Raw genomic sequence first — 15,686 nt, 5'->3', positions numbered from 1 at the left:
GCTCTCTGTGCTTGGTTCTGGCCTCAGAGCGTTCCATGCCTATCTCTGGGATCGAAGCACCCCATGCCTGGCTTTTGACTCATAGAATTCCGTGTAGAACGCCACATATAAATTTCGGTAACTTCGTCTTCCTTTGTGTTATAGATGATGATAAGTTGTATATATATTTTTCCTCAACCGAGGTGATTCCCTTGAACACCAGAGTTTGTTTTTGGGCAATTTTAGTGAAACGTTGCACTGTGTCAGAAACATCTCCAAGAAACACATTGGCATGATTCCTTTTCCTCTGAAGGGCAACAGACATGCAATATGAGCTCAATGTTTTATTCAATCATCACCGGTGACTGTGCCATACATACAATATGTACAATAACAAACTGGATGAAATCTACAAACCGGCTCAATTTTTCCCTCATGTTAGTAATAAATGTAATGCAATTAAAGCATTACGAGAGCAAGAGAACAAAATGAAATGAAATACAGTTCAACAGACCAGTGGAGCAGCCATTGAATGACGTGTAAGCCCCAAATTCCGAAGTCTGAAATTGTCTCACTGGGTCTTCCGGGTCCAAGAATGGGAAAGTGGTCAGATGTTTTAGAGACTATAAAGATGAGTAAAGAGAGACTGTTTTTTTCAATGTGTATCATTATTCTCTCTTTTACTCTGTCATGCACCTTGAGAACCTAAAACCTGTTTGTTGACGCACAGTGGCACCGGGTTTGCATCTGAAGAAACCATTAGTTTCCCAGCAAGCCGCACCTCTTGTTCCCGTTGTGCCTGGTCCTACTGTTGCACACAAAATAATGAACATACCACTTGGTCATTCAGCATGTGGTTCCTATGCGAAATTGTTGTGGCAATGGTAGTTTGGACCTACAGAGGATAGCGAAAGAGCACCAGATACCAAGTCCGAAGCAATAATGCTCCCACCCACAAACACACAACATAAAATGTCCTCCTCCCACCTTTTCTACATTTTTTTTCAACCATCAACAACTCTTCAATATTTCTCACTTGATGATGATCTCCTTCTGTTTCTTCATAACATGTTCATCACTCTTCCTCCTTGTTAATAAAACTAAAGAGAAGATGTCGGCCTCTTCAGTCTTTCGTCTGTAATCTCAAGTCCTCTCTCCATTGCTGTGGCATAAGAAATTAAAACAGTCTTTGAAAATGGTCCCAATCTTCCAGGCCAAATTTAGTCTTGGTCATGATGGAGTCAAGAACTAGGACTTTGTGAGGCCCCATAAAGCTTAGCAAGCCCCAGGAATCGAGGCCCCCAATCCCGTAGGAAGTCGTAACCACGGCTTTCCTGATCTCTTGGGGACTGTGTCTGGGATTCCAGTGAGCTAAGTGATCCAGCCAGTGAACCACAGCCCTCATAACCATACACCTGCACCGAGTCAAAAGGCGGGACGCACGGATCTGCATCCGCCTGCTGAAGCCGGACCCGGATAAAAGCATCAATGGCCGAAGTAGGTTCACAATCTTCTGCTCTCACTGCCACCTGATTCCGAGTCTGCGATCCGCCAGCTGGCTTTCCTTGCTGCTGATCCTCAGAGTCGGACAGTGCCAAGTGAAGCCCTGGAGTTCCAGGACATGACGGCTCTGGCTGGACGTCCTTTCTGACGCTCGCTGCAATTCCTGCCACTGTGCCTTCATTCCCACGGATATGTGGATATGTGAGTGTGATGAGGTCAAAGGTCGCTGTATCTTCCTCACCTCCCCCTTCTTCATCATAGCGAACAATGTTCTCCCTCACATCGTCTTCCTCTGGTGCTGGAGGAGAGGCTTTTTGCCTCCGGCGCACGGACACAAACAGCAGAACAAGCACTAAGGGGTCGTGGAGGTAGGTTGGCAAAGGTCTTTAAGACATCTCCAGCTACAGGGTGAGTGCCAAGATACCAAATTAATTATTAAACACCACAACACCCCTTTCACACAATATCCTACCCCTTACCCTTCCTCCTGTATCCAATTTGTATTCCACAGAAAGTTTACTTATGAACCAAAAGGTTTGCCCTTTATTCACCCGTTCAAGTATGATAAGGTGAAGAAAATGAATAAAGTGCTTTGTTATTACAATTGCATGGGCAATGCAAACAATGACAGCAAGAGCACATTAAATGAGCACAAGGCAAGCAACAACCAAGAAAAATCTGGAGACGTTTCTGTTTTTGATGGAAGTGAAGGCAAATGTTTCTTACCGAGCAGAGTGAGTAAACAGGCCAGTATGGCAATGAGAGCATGCAAGCTCAGCCCAGCAGGAAGGGCCAGTGCTTCTGGCCCGCAGGCCATGGTCTCTCCAGACCGTCCGCACGAGCACACACGTACAAGGAGCGTAAAGCTGGCTGAGTGCCGTGGTCGACCTTCGTCATTCAGCAGCAAGGGGATGGTCATCGGGGAACGGGCTGCACCCAGCCACAGCCGCTGGCGAAGCATGAGGCTGGCGGACCCATCTGTGGGAACAGCAGAGGCAAAGATAACCAGGTCAAACAAGAAAACACAGACTTTTCATTTGTGACATCAACTCTGCAAGATTGAATTCCAGGGGTTTAAATGCCTCTATTTTATTTGACTAGTGTTTAATGTGTGATCAGTCACAGTAGTGACTTTGATGAACTTGAATTACTAAATTTAATTAAACAATTTTGCAACTACATTAAAAAAAAAATTGATGACTGCAGATAAATGTACCCCTCTGAAAGGCAGACTCCTTAAATGAAGAATATAAAAGCCTTACATTTCTCGGAAGTAGGAGAAAAAAAAATAATAAGAGGAAGAATAAAGGGGATGATACCTTGGCCTCTCATAATCATCTATATATAGGGTCCATCTTTTTGGCAGAATAAAATTTATCTGGTTGTGCTTTTATTTACAGATTTTGGATTTTAAAAGTGTACAGCATATGAAAGATATACGATATTGATCCAGTTATTCAATGAACAATATATTTTACCCGATTTATAAAAATAAAGTATTTCATGTCCATCATTGACTTTTATCATTTTATTTATTTGTTTTGGTTCAGTAAAACGTGTGGTGGAAAGTTGCAGCAATTGCAATGCTCACTCTGGTTGTCTCTCAAAGTGAAGTTGGCAGAAGCAGCAGCACTTGGTAGGAGAGTGAAATGCACTCGGCCTGCACCACCCGTATCCTGGTCCTGTCCTAGCAAAGTGTGAACCAGCTGTAAAGGAGCATTCGCATGTGAAGTATGACACACTGGCTAGAATAGAAGCCTGTGTAAAACGTGTGGGTAATAAATTAAAGTATGCATTAATTGGACTCGGTGCATGATCATTTCATGTGTGTTCAGTTTTCCGTGTGCTATGGTGCATGGTGTAAATACAGTGTGTACCGTGCGTGTGGGAACGTAAGCAGAGTGTGGATGTGGATGAGATGAAGACATGCAAATTGGGTGGTTGAATGTAACAAGTTGGAGAGGACCATGGGTTTGACGAACAATCGAGATGTGTGTGCGAGATGCGCGATTGTGTTTGCGGTGGAAGAACAAACCTGGCCTGGTACAGCAGACTCACACACTTGAACTTCATGGCTGCCCAGCAGCTCTGGCAGATTGTCATTTACATCGAGCACTTGTACTTTAACATTTGCGCGGCCCACCAGCGCTGAATTGTCTGTGGAATGAATAGGGTCACGACAAAACGGACGGATTAATGAGTTTGGTGAAAAGGTCAAGTATGTGTCAATGAGATAACTGAGCCACACTACAGCTGGAACCAAAAGCAGATCATAATTCCAGTTCCATAACTGGCCCAAGTCCCGATTCCTTCAATAGGCCTTAACTCACCAGACTGTATGGCCAGGACAGAGATGTTATGCCACTCTCGGTTCTCGCGGTCCAATGTCTTGGCAAGAACCACATTACCAGTACTATGGTCTATATTGAAGACTCTTTGGAGGTCTGTGTTACGGTCAATGGCATACCTGCCGGAGTTGAAGATCAAGATAAAATGTGATTAAACAAAATTAATCTTGCATCTTAGGGTTAGCAAGGATGCATAATCCTAGTCTCAGGATTAAAGTGTGAGATTGTACAATGAATCTTGATTTCTCCTTCCCATGACCCCATACACAAAACCAAATGTCCGCTTCCAATTACCTGACTGGTCGATCTGCCGCATCGGGATCCTTGGCTGTAACCATGACCACAGAGCTTCCTAATGGTGCACTTTCCAGAAGACGAGGTGAATAGATAGCCGGTCTAAACACGGGTGCCTCATCCGCATCCATGACCGAGACCAGGACTCGTGTTGAGGCAGAGAAGGGACCCAGAGAGTGGAAGCGAGGGTCCAGTACCGAATTGGCAGCTTCCACAATGAGGGAGTAAAACTGCTTTCCCTCGTAGTCCACCGGCTATTGGGAAGGTGATGAAGTCCGAGCTTAAGAGGCACGTTGTGCAAGGACAAAATTGCTGAAAGCTTTAACTCCATGCAAAGCAAACACTCCATTTCCATAAATACATAGAGTGCAGGTACTCTTACTTTAGGCTTTAGATGCACAATGTGTTTTCTGTATTATTGTAAGATTTAGGTGTATAAAATTCTCAAATGTTATACAACAAACCTACACAGCATTGTTATTGGTGTTTTATCAGGGTTTTCGAACATAAAACATGGGCTTCTGTAGCTTATGAATTAAAGCTGTAGAAAAGCTGTGTGTCCACTAACCCCCCCCCCCCCCGACTCCTCAATTTATATTCACCTTCCCATTGTTTTAGTTGTTCTGAACTCAAATTTTAAGCAGGTGTGGCATCTCTAAATTAACAAGCGATACATGTAACTTGTTTGGCACAAAGCTCTGCAAAGAACATAAGGTTATCTCTTTATTGGAGGGAATACCACAGCGACTTGTGCTGCACAACATGCTTGCTTGTTGTTTCCTTTTGTTTGGAACATATACAAGACCACCTTCAGCATATCTGCTTTTCTAACTTCCTCTATTTATGCACTCAATGCAATGCTATCAATAGAAACCTCTTCTCTCCCATCCCAGTGGAGGCTGGAGTGCTTCTCAACAATGTCTTGGGTCTAGTTGTTACTCATTTCTGTAAACAACTTCTCCGATCCTCTGGAAACCCCCTCTTCATTTTGCAGTTGATTCCACATTGTGTTGTACAGTATCCCCATCCCTCTGCTAGGCAAATCACAGCTGCATCACAATCTGCTGATCTGGAATTGATTAGATGCTGGTCTGACAAATGGAAGGTGTCTTTTATCCTGACAAATCTTAGTCTAACTCTATCCCTCTGAAAGTATTACCAAATGAATCCACCAATCTATTTCCATGGTCAACAACTGGAAGAGGTTCAGTCTTTGAAATGATATGCCATACCATCAGCTACAACCTCTCCTGGACTGAGCATAAAGCAAATGCTCCAAAGCCACAGAATGGGCATGTTAGGATGGTGGGCTTTGTATGCCAGGGGTATCCCAGGGTCCTGAGTTCAAATCCCGCTCAGCTGTTGAATTAATACCAGGTGGGGTTAACTGGGCCTGTCATCCTTCCGAGGTCGGCAAAATGAGTGCCAGCATGCTGGTATACTATGTCGGAGTGGCGACCCGTCCAGGATTGTGCCCAATCACCAAGGAGACTGCTTAAGCAGCACCAACGCTCTGCACAGAATATGGTCCCAATCTGTTCCTCCGACTCCTCCTCTCCATTCTCACTCCTTCTGCTCTCTGCTCTCCTAACTTCTCCAGCTCCTCCAGGATGCACATGTTCATCTAATAATTCTTTCCTCGTTAAACTCCCAAAAAGCAGGCTTACCACACTCCTTCACTCTTTTGTTTCTCTTTTCAACAATTAATGGAACTGTCTTCCCTCCATGAGGTTATGAGGTTATGAGGTGTGTGTTGGTCCCCATGGGTGAGGAACTATGAACCAGAATAGCACTAAGTTCCTTGACTTTGCAAGAAGTCATGGACTTAGGGTGGCTGGTTCATGGTTTCAGCGTCCACAAGCTCATCGCTGGACTTGGTATTCCAACGCTGGCGGTGTGGCAAAGGAGATTGACCATGTCCTCATTGACGGTCGTTGGAGGATGATCCAGAACTGCAGGGTCTACCGGAGTGCTCAGTTCCTCAATACTGACCACAGGCTTGTTGTAGCAACTCTAAAGCTGCACCTTAAATCCTGGAGAATGGTACCATCCGAGCTGAGACTGGATGTTGCCAAGCTCAGGGATGAGAGAGTAGCTGAGGAGTTTGCGAACAGGCTGAGTGGACACTTGAGGGGTCTGGGTGCTTTGGGGGGTCCTGAAGAGTTGTGGAGCGCCTTCAAGACCACCGTCCTTGATGTTGCTGGTGGATGCCTTGGAGCTCACCGCAGGGCAAAGAAGAATTTTGTCTCTCAAGGGACACTGGATACCATTGACCAGAGTCGCAGGGCCAGGCTGAATGGCAGAGCTGAGCTGTTCAGGGAGCTGAGGCGTAAAACTGTACGTGCACCGAGGGTGGACAAGGAGGCCTATGTGCGAGGAATCTGTGAGGCGGTAGAGCATCACCTGTGGACAGGTGATTCTCGTCCCGCTTACAGGGGAATTCGTGCATTACGTTCATCCAAGCCCATCCCTCGGAGCACTACAGTTCGAGCAGAGAGTGGTAGGCTCTTGACAGAGGAGTCTGAAGTGAAGGCCCGCTGGGCCGGTTACTTTGAGCGGTTGTACCAGGCTGATCCCCCAACTGTCGAGTTGGACGTCAAGGGTGTTACAATCCCTGTTGCTGACCCTCAAATCAACTGTGGTCCACCTACGCTTGTGGAAACACGGGTTGCGGTGAACCAGTTGAAACGGGGCAAAGCTCCAGGGATCTGTGGCATCCATGCCGAACTTCTCAAGGCTGGTGGAAATGCTGCACTCGTGTCGTTGCATGCAGTTTTGTGCTCTGCCTGGAACACAGGCATCATCCCAACTGACTGGAAGAGGGGCCTTGTTGTCCCTCTATGGAAAGGGAAGGGTGATCGCCAAGCCTGCAACAACTACCGAGGGGTGACGCTGCTCTCAGTGCCGGGCAAGGTCTTTGCTCGGATAATTCTCGATAGGGTTCGCCACCATCTGCTTGAGCACCAGCGTCCAGAGCAGTCAGGCTTTACACCAAAGAGGTCAACGATTGACCGTATCCTTGCACTTCGTGTCCTCACCGAACGCAGAAGAGAGTTTCGGCAGGGGCTGCTTGCAGCCTATGTTGATCTCTGTAAAGCGTTCGATTCAGTGAATCGGGATGTCCTCTGGAGGATTCTTGGTCTTCGTGGGGTGCCACCAAAACTGATCGATCTGATGTCTGAACTCTACTCTGGTACTGAGAGTGCTGTGAAGTGTGGTGGTACCATCTCTGACTTATTTCCAGTTGTTACTGGAGTTCGTCAGGGATGTGTACTTGCCCCCACACTTTTCAGCACTTGTATGGACTGGATTCTAGGGAGGATGTTGGAGAGATCAAGTTGCGGTACGTCATTTGGGAATGTCAAGATCTCGGACCTTGACTTTGCAGATGATGCAGTCATCTTTGCGGAGACTTTAGACATCCTCTTGGGGGCCCTCGAGGTGCTGAATGAGGAGTCGGAGCCATTGGGATTACGGGTTTCTTGGGTCAAAACTAAGATCCAGGCTTTCGGTGACATCTTGGATGCTGCTGTCCTGTCTGTGTCTGTTTGTGGTGAGGATGTTGAGGTCGTGGAGAGATTCACTTACCTTGGCAGTGATATTCATGTCTCTGCTGGCTGCGAGTCAGAGGTCAATAGACGTCTGGGTCGGGCCTGGGGAGTCATGGATTCACTGGATCATGGGGTGTGGCGCTGCCGGTACCTGTGCGGGAGGACGAAAGTCCGAGTCTTCAGGTCCTTGGTACTTCCAGTCTTGCTCTATGGGTGCGAGACTTGGACTCTGACCAAGGATCTGAGACGGAGACTTTATTCCTTTGGTACCAGGTCTCTTCGGAGAATCCTTGGCTATCGCTGGTCGGATTTTGTGTCCAACGAGCGGTTGCTGAGAGAGACTCGGATGAGATTTGTTACCTGCATAGTCCGTGAGCGTCAGTTGCGGCTGTATGGACATGTGGCTCGTTTTCCTGACTCTGATCCTGCTCACCAGATTCTCTCAGCGAGGGAGTCTCATGAGTGGAGGAGGCCAGTGGGTCGACCACGTGCCTCATGGTTGCAACAGGTTGACCATCATCTCAAGGAGATGGGGATGGGCCTGGCATCTGCCTGGGGGATGGCCAGATGGAGGCCCCTGGAGTACCGGCGGAAAGTGGACGCAGCGACGTGCTGTTCTGGCACATGCTCCCATACCTGACCTGACCTGACCTTCCCTCCATGGCATCAAGTTGGCAGTGCACTATCATCTCGTCATTCTCTATTCCTAATAGCGATCTTTTTCCACCCTCATTCACCATTGCATATCACCGTTTCCTCCTCCTCCTCTCCCTGCTCTTCTTCTGTTCGTTTATCCCTTTGCTTGGAGTTCCCCACGATGGCCAAACTGCCCCCACTATCAGTATGTTGCCTTTTTCCCCCTGCTATGAGACTAGATCTTGTATGTTATACATAAAAAAAAACAAAAAAAACCTCTGTTCCAATGAATACTCTGTACTTGGAAGGGATATGTTGGAATCGCCTTTGAGGAAAAGAAAGCACAGAAGTAATCACACTACGATTTGGGCTATCTTTAAACTCCAGCTCATATTGACATGATAATAAAACAAAGGTAAAGGCATTACTGTAATGTCTTCAAACACACGTCACATCCTTCAACAATATATGGATACCGTGCTTGTAGATTTGGAAATCGTCTTTATGGTGATCTAAAGCTCATAGGAAGAGCTTGTAGATACATCACATGCAGGGCAACAACAACAGGATGTCTGTGTACTTTTGCCCGAGCTACAAGGACAATGGCTAAATTGTTTTTTCGGTATACAAAGTCGAGACTCATGGAGGAGCTCGTACATAGAACAGATAAGGATGTAATATAACAAAAGGAACGGTAGAAGAGAGGGGAAACACACCAATAAGAGGGATGAGGGACAAAATAGAGGGAGACTTGGAGAAATAAGGAGGAGATTGGGACCCTACCCTCTGCAGAGCGTTGGTGCTGCCTTAGTAGCTTCCTTAGCCTGGTGTTGGCTTAGTGGTTAGGGTGGCGGCTTGGGATCCTGAGTTCAAGCCCCGTTGGCCACTGAATTAAAATACACCAGGAGGTTGACTTCGCCTGTCATCCTTCCGAGGTCGGCAAAATGAGCACCAGTGTACTGGTAAGGGGGACACTGCATCAGCGGCATAGCCGCGTCCCAACCAATGATGCAACCAGCAGCCACAGGCTGCACGAGAGAGAGAGAGAGAGAGAGAGAGAGAGAGAGAGAGCGAGAGAGAGAGAGAGAGAGAGAGAGAGAGAGAGAGAGAGAGAGAGAGAGAGAGAGAGAGAGAGAGAGAGAGAGAGAGAGAGAGAGAGAGAGAGCGGTCTCCTTGGCTATTGGGCACAATCCTGGATGGGTCGCCACTCCAACACGGTATACCAGCATGCTGGCACTCATTTTTCCAACCTCAGAAGGATGACAGGCCAACTTAACCCCACCTGGTATAAATTCAACAACTGAGCGGGATTTGAACTCAGGACCCTCGGATCCAAAGCCTGCTATCCGAACCATTACGCCAACACCAGGCATGGTGTTATAAGAGATGTGGGGAAGAATGAGAGTTAGGAGAGGACACACAGGTGGACAAGATGGATACAGCCGCAAACTCTCATGAAGGAAAAACTGAAAACTTGGAAAGAGCTGGGGGCTTGGGAAAGGTTAATGGGGCTAGAAAAGATCATGGTTCAACATTGCATTTGGTATTTGAATCTTGTAACCTAAAAATAATGAGATATATGCTGAGATGGGAACACCAAACAGGCCTATCTGTCTCAGTCTTCAATATTGAGGGTATAAGACACTGAATAAAATGTTCTTGGTGTACGACTCTCTTAATGACCAGAGAACGCCATGAAAGCACTCTCCCTCCCTCCTTCCCCCTCTCTCTTATTTTTGTTTGTTCATCCCTTTCTTATTTTGGCCCCACTGGCCCACTGTCAGTTTATTTCCTTCTTACCCTCCATCACCTCACACTTCCAGGAGCCTTGATATTGTATTGAAAAGAAAGATTTGGGGGACAAACTGGGTAGGCCCTAAAAATCAGGAACTTTTTGCATTGCTTATGAGGTGAAGCTAACAAAGCTACTAATTAGTGAGTCATAATAAGTATGGTATGTCAGGCTGTTGATGCCTCTAATCTGGCATTTCCATGGCATGTGGATAAGAATAATCTTTAGAGAATTCGTTGTTTACGTCAACATGCACCAAATAATTCTCATCCATAACTTCCCCCAGCAACATATGCACAGTCTTGCCAAATAAGCTGTCTCGGGTGGGTTCATTATGAAGGATCCTTGCCCATATTGAGAATTTTGATGGTCACATTTCTACATTCATGACTTTGGAGTCATGATGCACATGCTGCTGAATATAAAACCTAATTAGAACCAGTCTGTTTACATGAAGTTATCCTATCGCATTAGATGTTGGATTAGTGACGTGACTTTTATTTGACATTTCTTGTGACAAGCTTCATCCGCCGAGTCATACGATTGTGGCAACCATAGGATTGTAAAACTTTCAACGAGAGATTTGCTTGTTGTGCTGTTGGTGTCACAACAAGCAATAATTGTCAAGACACTTTAAATGTCACAGGTTTTGTGATGTGCTTGCCTTTGCCGGTTTGACCCCGAGGGTGTTGGGAGCATTTTGTGGGCGACCGTCGAGGCCACAGGGCATTTTGATGTGCATCATCAAGAAAGAAGGACGACTCGGAGAAACCCGCGAGATGAAATGAAATATCCCACTTGAATCCTGCCAGTGTCAAGAAACACCCAGGCTATCACGAAACAAAATGTTCATGTGACCACTCAGCCTTTTGTCACCGCCTTCTAAAACTAAAGATCTTCTAAAACCCTCGAATGGCTGTAGATTGGAAGTCGTGATAGACCAGATCAAAACACCTCTTCTTTCTTACATATTTATTTCCACCCCAAATTATCTCTTTAAACATGGTGGCAGCCTGGAAAAAAAAGTTCAACAGTTCGTAATATGCCTCCAGCAATTTGTACTCGTTCTTGACAAATGTATTTAAAAATTAAAAAATTAGGGTCTCATTGCAATAACTGTTATCATAGACCTCATTGCTTCATCAAGGCTCTGAATAGAAAGAAAATATTTAGCAATGCTCTGTGAAAACATAGATGGGAAGATTGTTACGTTCAAATGTACAGTATATTAAAGACAATCTTGGCACAAGATAATTTATAAAACCTGCCAAGATCGATTTCAAGAAACTGGCAGTTCCCCCACAACCCTCCCTCCCATATCCCCCTTCCCCATCTTATGGAACTGAGTACAACTGTACATGAGAATGAATTGGCAGCCCAGTGAAATAATTATTGATCAGGAGTTAGACAAGTTTTTTATGCAAATGAGAAATAAAAGGACACAATATGCACTGCCATATGTATAAAAGTGGTTCCTCATCAGAAAGATGTGGGATGATCAGATCGCCAAGAGGTAAACACACTCGCCTCTAAGCTGTCTAGCCTGGGTTTGAATCCTGACCTAGCTAAAAACTGTCATCCAGGTGTTTCACAGGCAGGGTGATTCATCAGACAATGTGTGTTCTGTCCCTCGGACAGATGTTAAATTGGTATCCTGTCTGTTGGCATTTGATTGTGGACGTTAAAGATCCCATGGTGTCCTTCGCAAAAGGTAGGCGAGCTATCGCCAGCACCCTGAACAAATTACAAAATTCCTGCTTTAACCTACAAAGGGAATTGCATCAGCAGCACAGCCATGCCCTCAGCCATTGATGCTATCCCACAGCCTTGCATTGCATACAAAAGAAGATCAGAAAGAGATGAAGTAGAATGTCCCTCAATAACCACACATCGTCACTTAATAAATTTTTGCATTCCTTCTTTGGGATCCCTGGTCGAATAGCTCATAGAGGTGATCAAGGCTGTGCAATTATCTGGTAACCTATCCACAATTACCACCATTTCCGAGACCAAAGATTACCATTCCTTGCACTGTGAAAATGTGCTGTACGCCCAGGCGCACAGGCACGGGACTGCAGAGGTGCTATAGCCATTAGTGTCAAAAAGGCAGTTCTAGGTTTTGTTTAAAATTAAAAAAAAAATATATATATATATATATATATATATATATATATATATATATATATATATATATATATATATATATATATATATATATATATATATATATATATATATATGATTGCAAGCTTGTGCATTGCAGGCTCGAGTTTCATTGATTTATTTCAGCATCACGGGGCTTCGATTTTGTGGTTTCGAGGGCAGAAAATGGAAGTAATGCATTATTATTGTTTTTATTATACATATTAATTAATCACAGATACTTCAGTTACGAAATGTTTAAATAATCTTTTCAACTGATAATTCTCTCATAGTTTTAAGGTCAATGACAATGTGGGAGATCACACTTCCAATAGATTCACTCGACTGGCAAGCTAAATGACATTGTTCACAATGGCAAGAGACTTCACCAATGTTCCGGTGTGAAAGTCCTGGTGATGTTCTGATGTGAAAGAGCCGGTCATATTGTTGCGAATCTGGAAGCCATTTGCACACAAACAGACAGCAGTCCTTAAGCTTAGTTATTTCGATAAGTATGTATTTGTAGTTAGGGTCCCGTCCCTATGTTTAATGGGTGATTAAGTGTATGTGCGCTGCGAGTTATTTTGTAATTATTATTTTTTTTAATATCCAACAACAACACCACCTGCTTCGTTCTGCCACCCAACCAAACCTTCGCGCACTGACTCCATTGCCCACGTGTTTTTGGCTGAAGGCGTGGGCGGAGCCTCCATCACCTCAGATCAAGGCTCCGCTGTGAAGAAGGGCATGGAGCATTTCCTCCAGCCAATGGGAAGACAGAATGCCAAAAACTACAGAGCCTCTTTGGGGGGGCGGACCACCGAGATGTCCCGACACCCCCCCACCCCCCAAAACGCCCCCGTCCAATGAGGAGGCGATTTACCTCAGGACGGACTCCTTCAACCTCACGTGAGGAATGAATAATAGTGGGGGCGATCCGGCTGGCAAAAAGAAGAAGCCTCGTCACTTTGTTTGCCCTCGTTTTGCCTGCTGGGATCGTCTCGCTTTACCTGCTGGCGTTCTCATCTTGCCCGCAAGTGCTCGTCTGGTCTGGTCCGTTCTCGTGCTGGCTGGCGTCCGTTGTGTCATTCCCGGTCCCTAGTGCTTGGACGAAGGTGTGGGTTTGAGTCCCCCCCCCCGAACCAGCTCGTCTCGACCAAACCGCACGAGGCGGAAAGGTGCCTGACCGAACTCTTACCCTCAGCTCGCCTTCCCTCCTGAGCTGAAGGGTCAAATAAAGGCCAACCGGCCCCATTTCTTTTGGGTGTGTGTGTGTGTGTGTGTCTGTGGTCCCCGTCCTGTAAATAGAGACTGTTAAGTGCCTGTGTTCATTGTAAATTGCATTTCCTTTATTCGGATAACTCTGCTCTTTGTCACCCTCTCCCCATTATAAATAAACCCCTGTAAAATGTACCAGCTCGTTGCCTGTCGTTTCTTTCATTGGCCCAGTATGGTTCGGGCTTGAGAACTAGGAAGGCGGTTTGTGCCGTAAATTGTTCATTTGATCCGGCGCGGCTTTGGTAGCTTCCGCTCGGTTACGCCGGATCCGAGTCGGTAACAGCGACTCCGTTCAGACAAAGTCGGCTGAGGGTGTGGCTTCCCCGGAAGTTAGACGGCGTGGGTACTTAGGTAAATTGGAATTAGACAAGTGTACCCTACCTCACGCCTTCGAAATATTGGTGACCACGGTCCTTCAAACAACCCGTCGACTCTGGAGTTATCCGGGGTGACGACCTTCCAATTCCAGTGTTCGGTGGGAGATGGCCCGACTGCTCCATCTAGCGGTCGTCCTCGCCACCGAACCCGGCACCACAACAATATTCCGGTGTGAAAGCCCTGGTGAAGTTCCAGTGTGAGCGCCCCGGTCAGGTTCCAGTGGAAAAGCCTGGTCATCTTCCGTCCGGTGAGAAAAATAATAAATTCAGGAAGGTTCTGATGTAGAAGCATTGTATTGTTGACGCTTGTAAAGAAATTGGGGGACTTTTTGCTTTCGTCATCCACATATGAGGTACACATAAATAAAAATGTTAAACTCCCCTCCCGTCTGAACCTCATCCCCCTTTTTCTCTTCCTAACCAGTAACCCCATTACCTTTTTACTTCAAGCAGGGGTTGGATTGTTATTTAGGGTTTGGATTGGTACTCAGGGTGGTAGCCAGGGCCATAACCAGGGTGAAAGCCAGCTGAACAAATCCTTATTTTTGACGATGATCAGATTATCCCTTTTATGAATGAAGTGAACATTGACACTAAAAGTTTCCTGTGATCACACAGACAAAACCATAAAAAATATTACAATATAAATACCATATCTTATGGTAAAACATGTACTTATACACCCGGTACAATAATGTAAATCACCACAACAATGATGAGAATGGGACTCTGCTAGGCTGAACAGTTTACGTTTTCTATCCCACTGATAGGCCGGATCTGGATCCTGACCTGAACCAAAATCTAATCACCTTGTTCTTGTCACCTACCCAACTCATCCACCAAGTTTTGTCATAATCCATCGACAACTTTTTGCGATATCATGTTATATTGTTGCGGGGCCGGGTATCGGCCGCGAGCACGACCGCTAGTTGGAGCTGCAAGTCGGCCCGACCGATCGCCCAGAATGTATAGGTCGTCCCCCGGATAACTCCGGAGCCGACGGGTCCTCTATCGGACCGAACTCGCCAATAGATAGATCATGTGGGGTAGGGTCGATTGCCAATTTCAATTCACCTGAATACCCACGTGATCCAAACTACCGGGGAAATTCACCCTCGGTCGACTTTATCCGAATTGAGTCGCTATCGCTGACTCGGATTCGGCGAAACCGAGCGGAATTACCAAAGTCGGGCCGGACCAAATGAACAATTTACCGACACTAATCCTCAAACACGCGTCATGTCGAACCAATGAAAGGAACACAAAACGAGCTGATACATTTAACAATCGAGGTATTTATTCAACAATAATGGGGCGGAATTAGGGGAGCACGTAAGAGGCAGAATTAAACCAAATATCAGAGAATGCACGGATGTACAGGCAAAAGCACTTAACAGTTCACTACTTAGAGGACGGGCCCACAGACACACACACACACACACACACACACACACACACACACACACACACACACACACACACACACACACACACACACACACACACACAAAAGAAGTGGTGGCTGACACCTTTATTTTGGCCTTCAGCTCGGAGGATAGTGGAGCTGAAGGCCAGGGTCTACCTTGGACCTGTCCGCCTCGTGCGGTCTTCAGGATGACTCGGTTCGGCGCCCATCCCGGCCACCAAAAGCTCGACTCCGTTCTCACCGGCGACGACACGCAACCCTTCCGGCTCCGGCGGTGGATGCTCCCTCTCAAGCTCAATCTTCAGGAGGAGGAGGAGGAGGAGGAAGAAGGCGTTCCAGACGGCAGTGGCAAGAACAGTC

At 46.2% G+C, this 15,686-nt stretch overlaps 1 protein-coding gene across 8 annotated transcripts in view; it reads right to left on the bottom strand.

Moving 5' to 3' along the window:
- Positions 1 to 308: 308 nt before the first annotated feature.
- The window catches only part of LOC147023910 (cadherin-7-like), a 149,926-nt gene continuing 134,548 nt past the window's right edge, over positions 309 to 15,686 (bottom strand). For 7 of the 8 annotated variants that reach the window (XM_085889899.1, XM_085889903.1, XM_085889905.1 and 4 more), the window contains 6 exons: positions 4,125 to 4,378; positions 3,813 to 3,949; positions 3,518 to 3,639; positions 3,074 to 3,188; positions 2,209 to 2,460; positions 309 to 1,834 (listed from right to left, as the gene is read on the bottom strand). In XM_085889899.1, the coding sequence (XP_085746025.1) occupies positions 1,221 to 1,834; positions 2,209 to 2,460; positions 3,074 to 3,188; positions 3,518 to 3,639; positions 3,813 to 3,949; positions 4,125 to 4,378 (1,494 nt within the window). In that variant the 3' untranslated portion in view covers positions 309 to 1,220. Of the gene's footprint in view, positions 1,884 to 2,208; positions 2,461 to 3,073; positions 3,189 to 3,517; positions 3,640 to 3,812; positions 3,950 to 4,124; positions 4,379 to 15,686 lie in introns of all 8 variants that reach the window. The other variant, XM_085889907.1, reaches the window with a different exon arrangement.

Source organism: Eptatretus burgeri, chromosome 7 (genome assembly GCF_056783735.1).
Source record: "Eptatretus burgeri isolate ZD-2024b chromosome 7, Ebu_testis_v1, whole genome shotgun sequence".
Taxonomy (NCBI): domain Eukaryota; kingdom Metazoa; phylum Chordata; class Myxini; order Myxiniformes; family Myxinidae; genus Eptatretus; species Eptatretus burgeri.
This window is presented reverse-complemented; position numbering and strand designations above follow the sequence as displayed.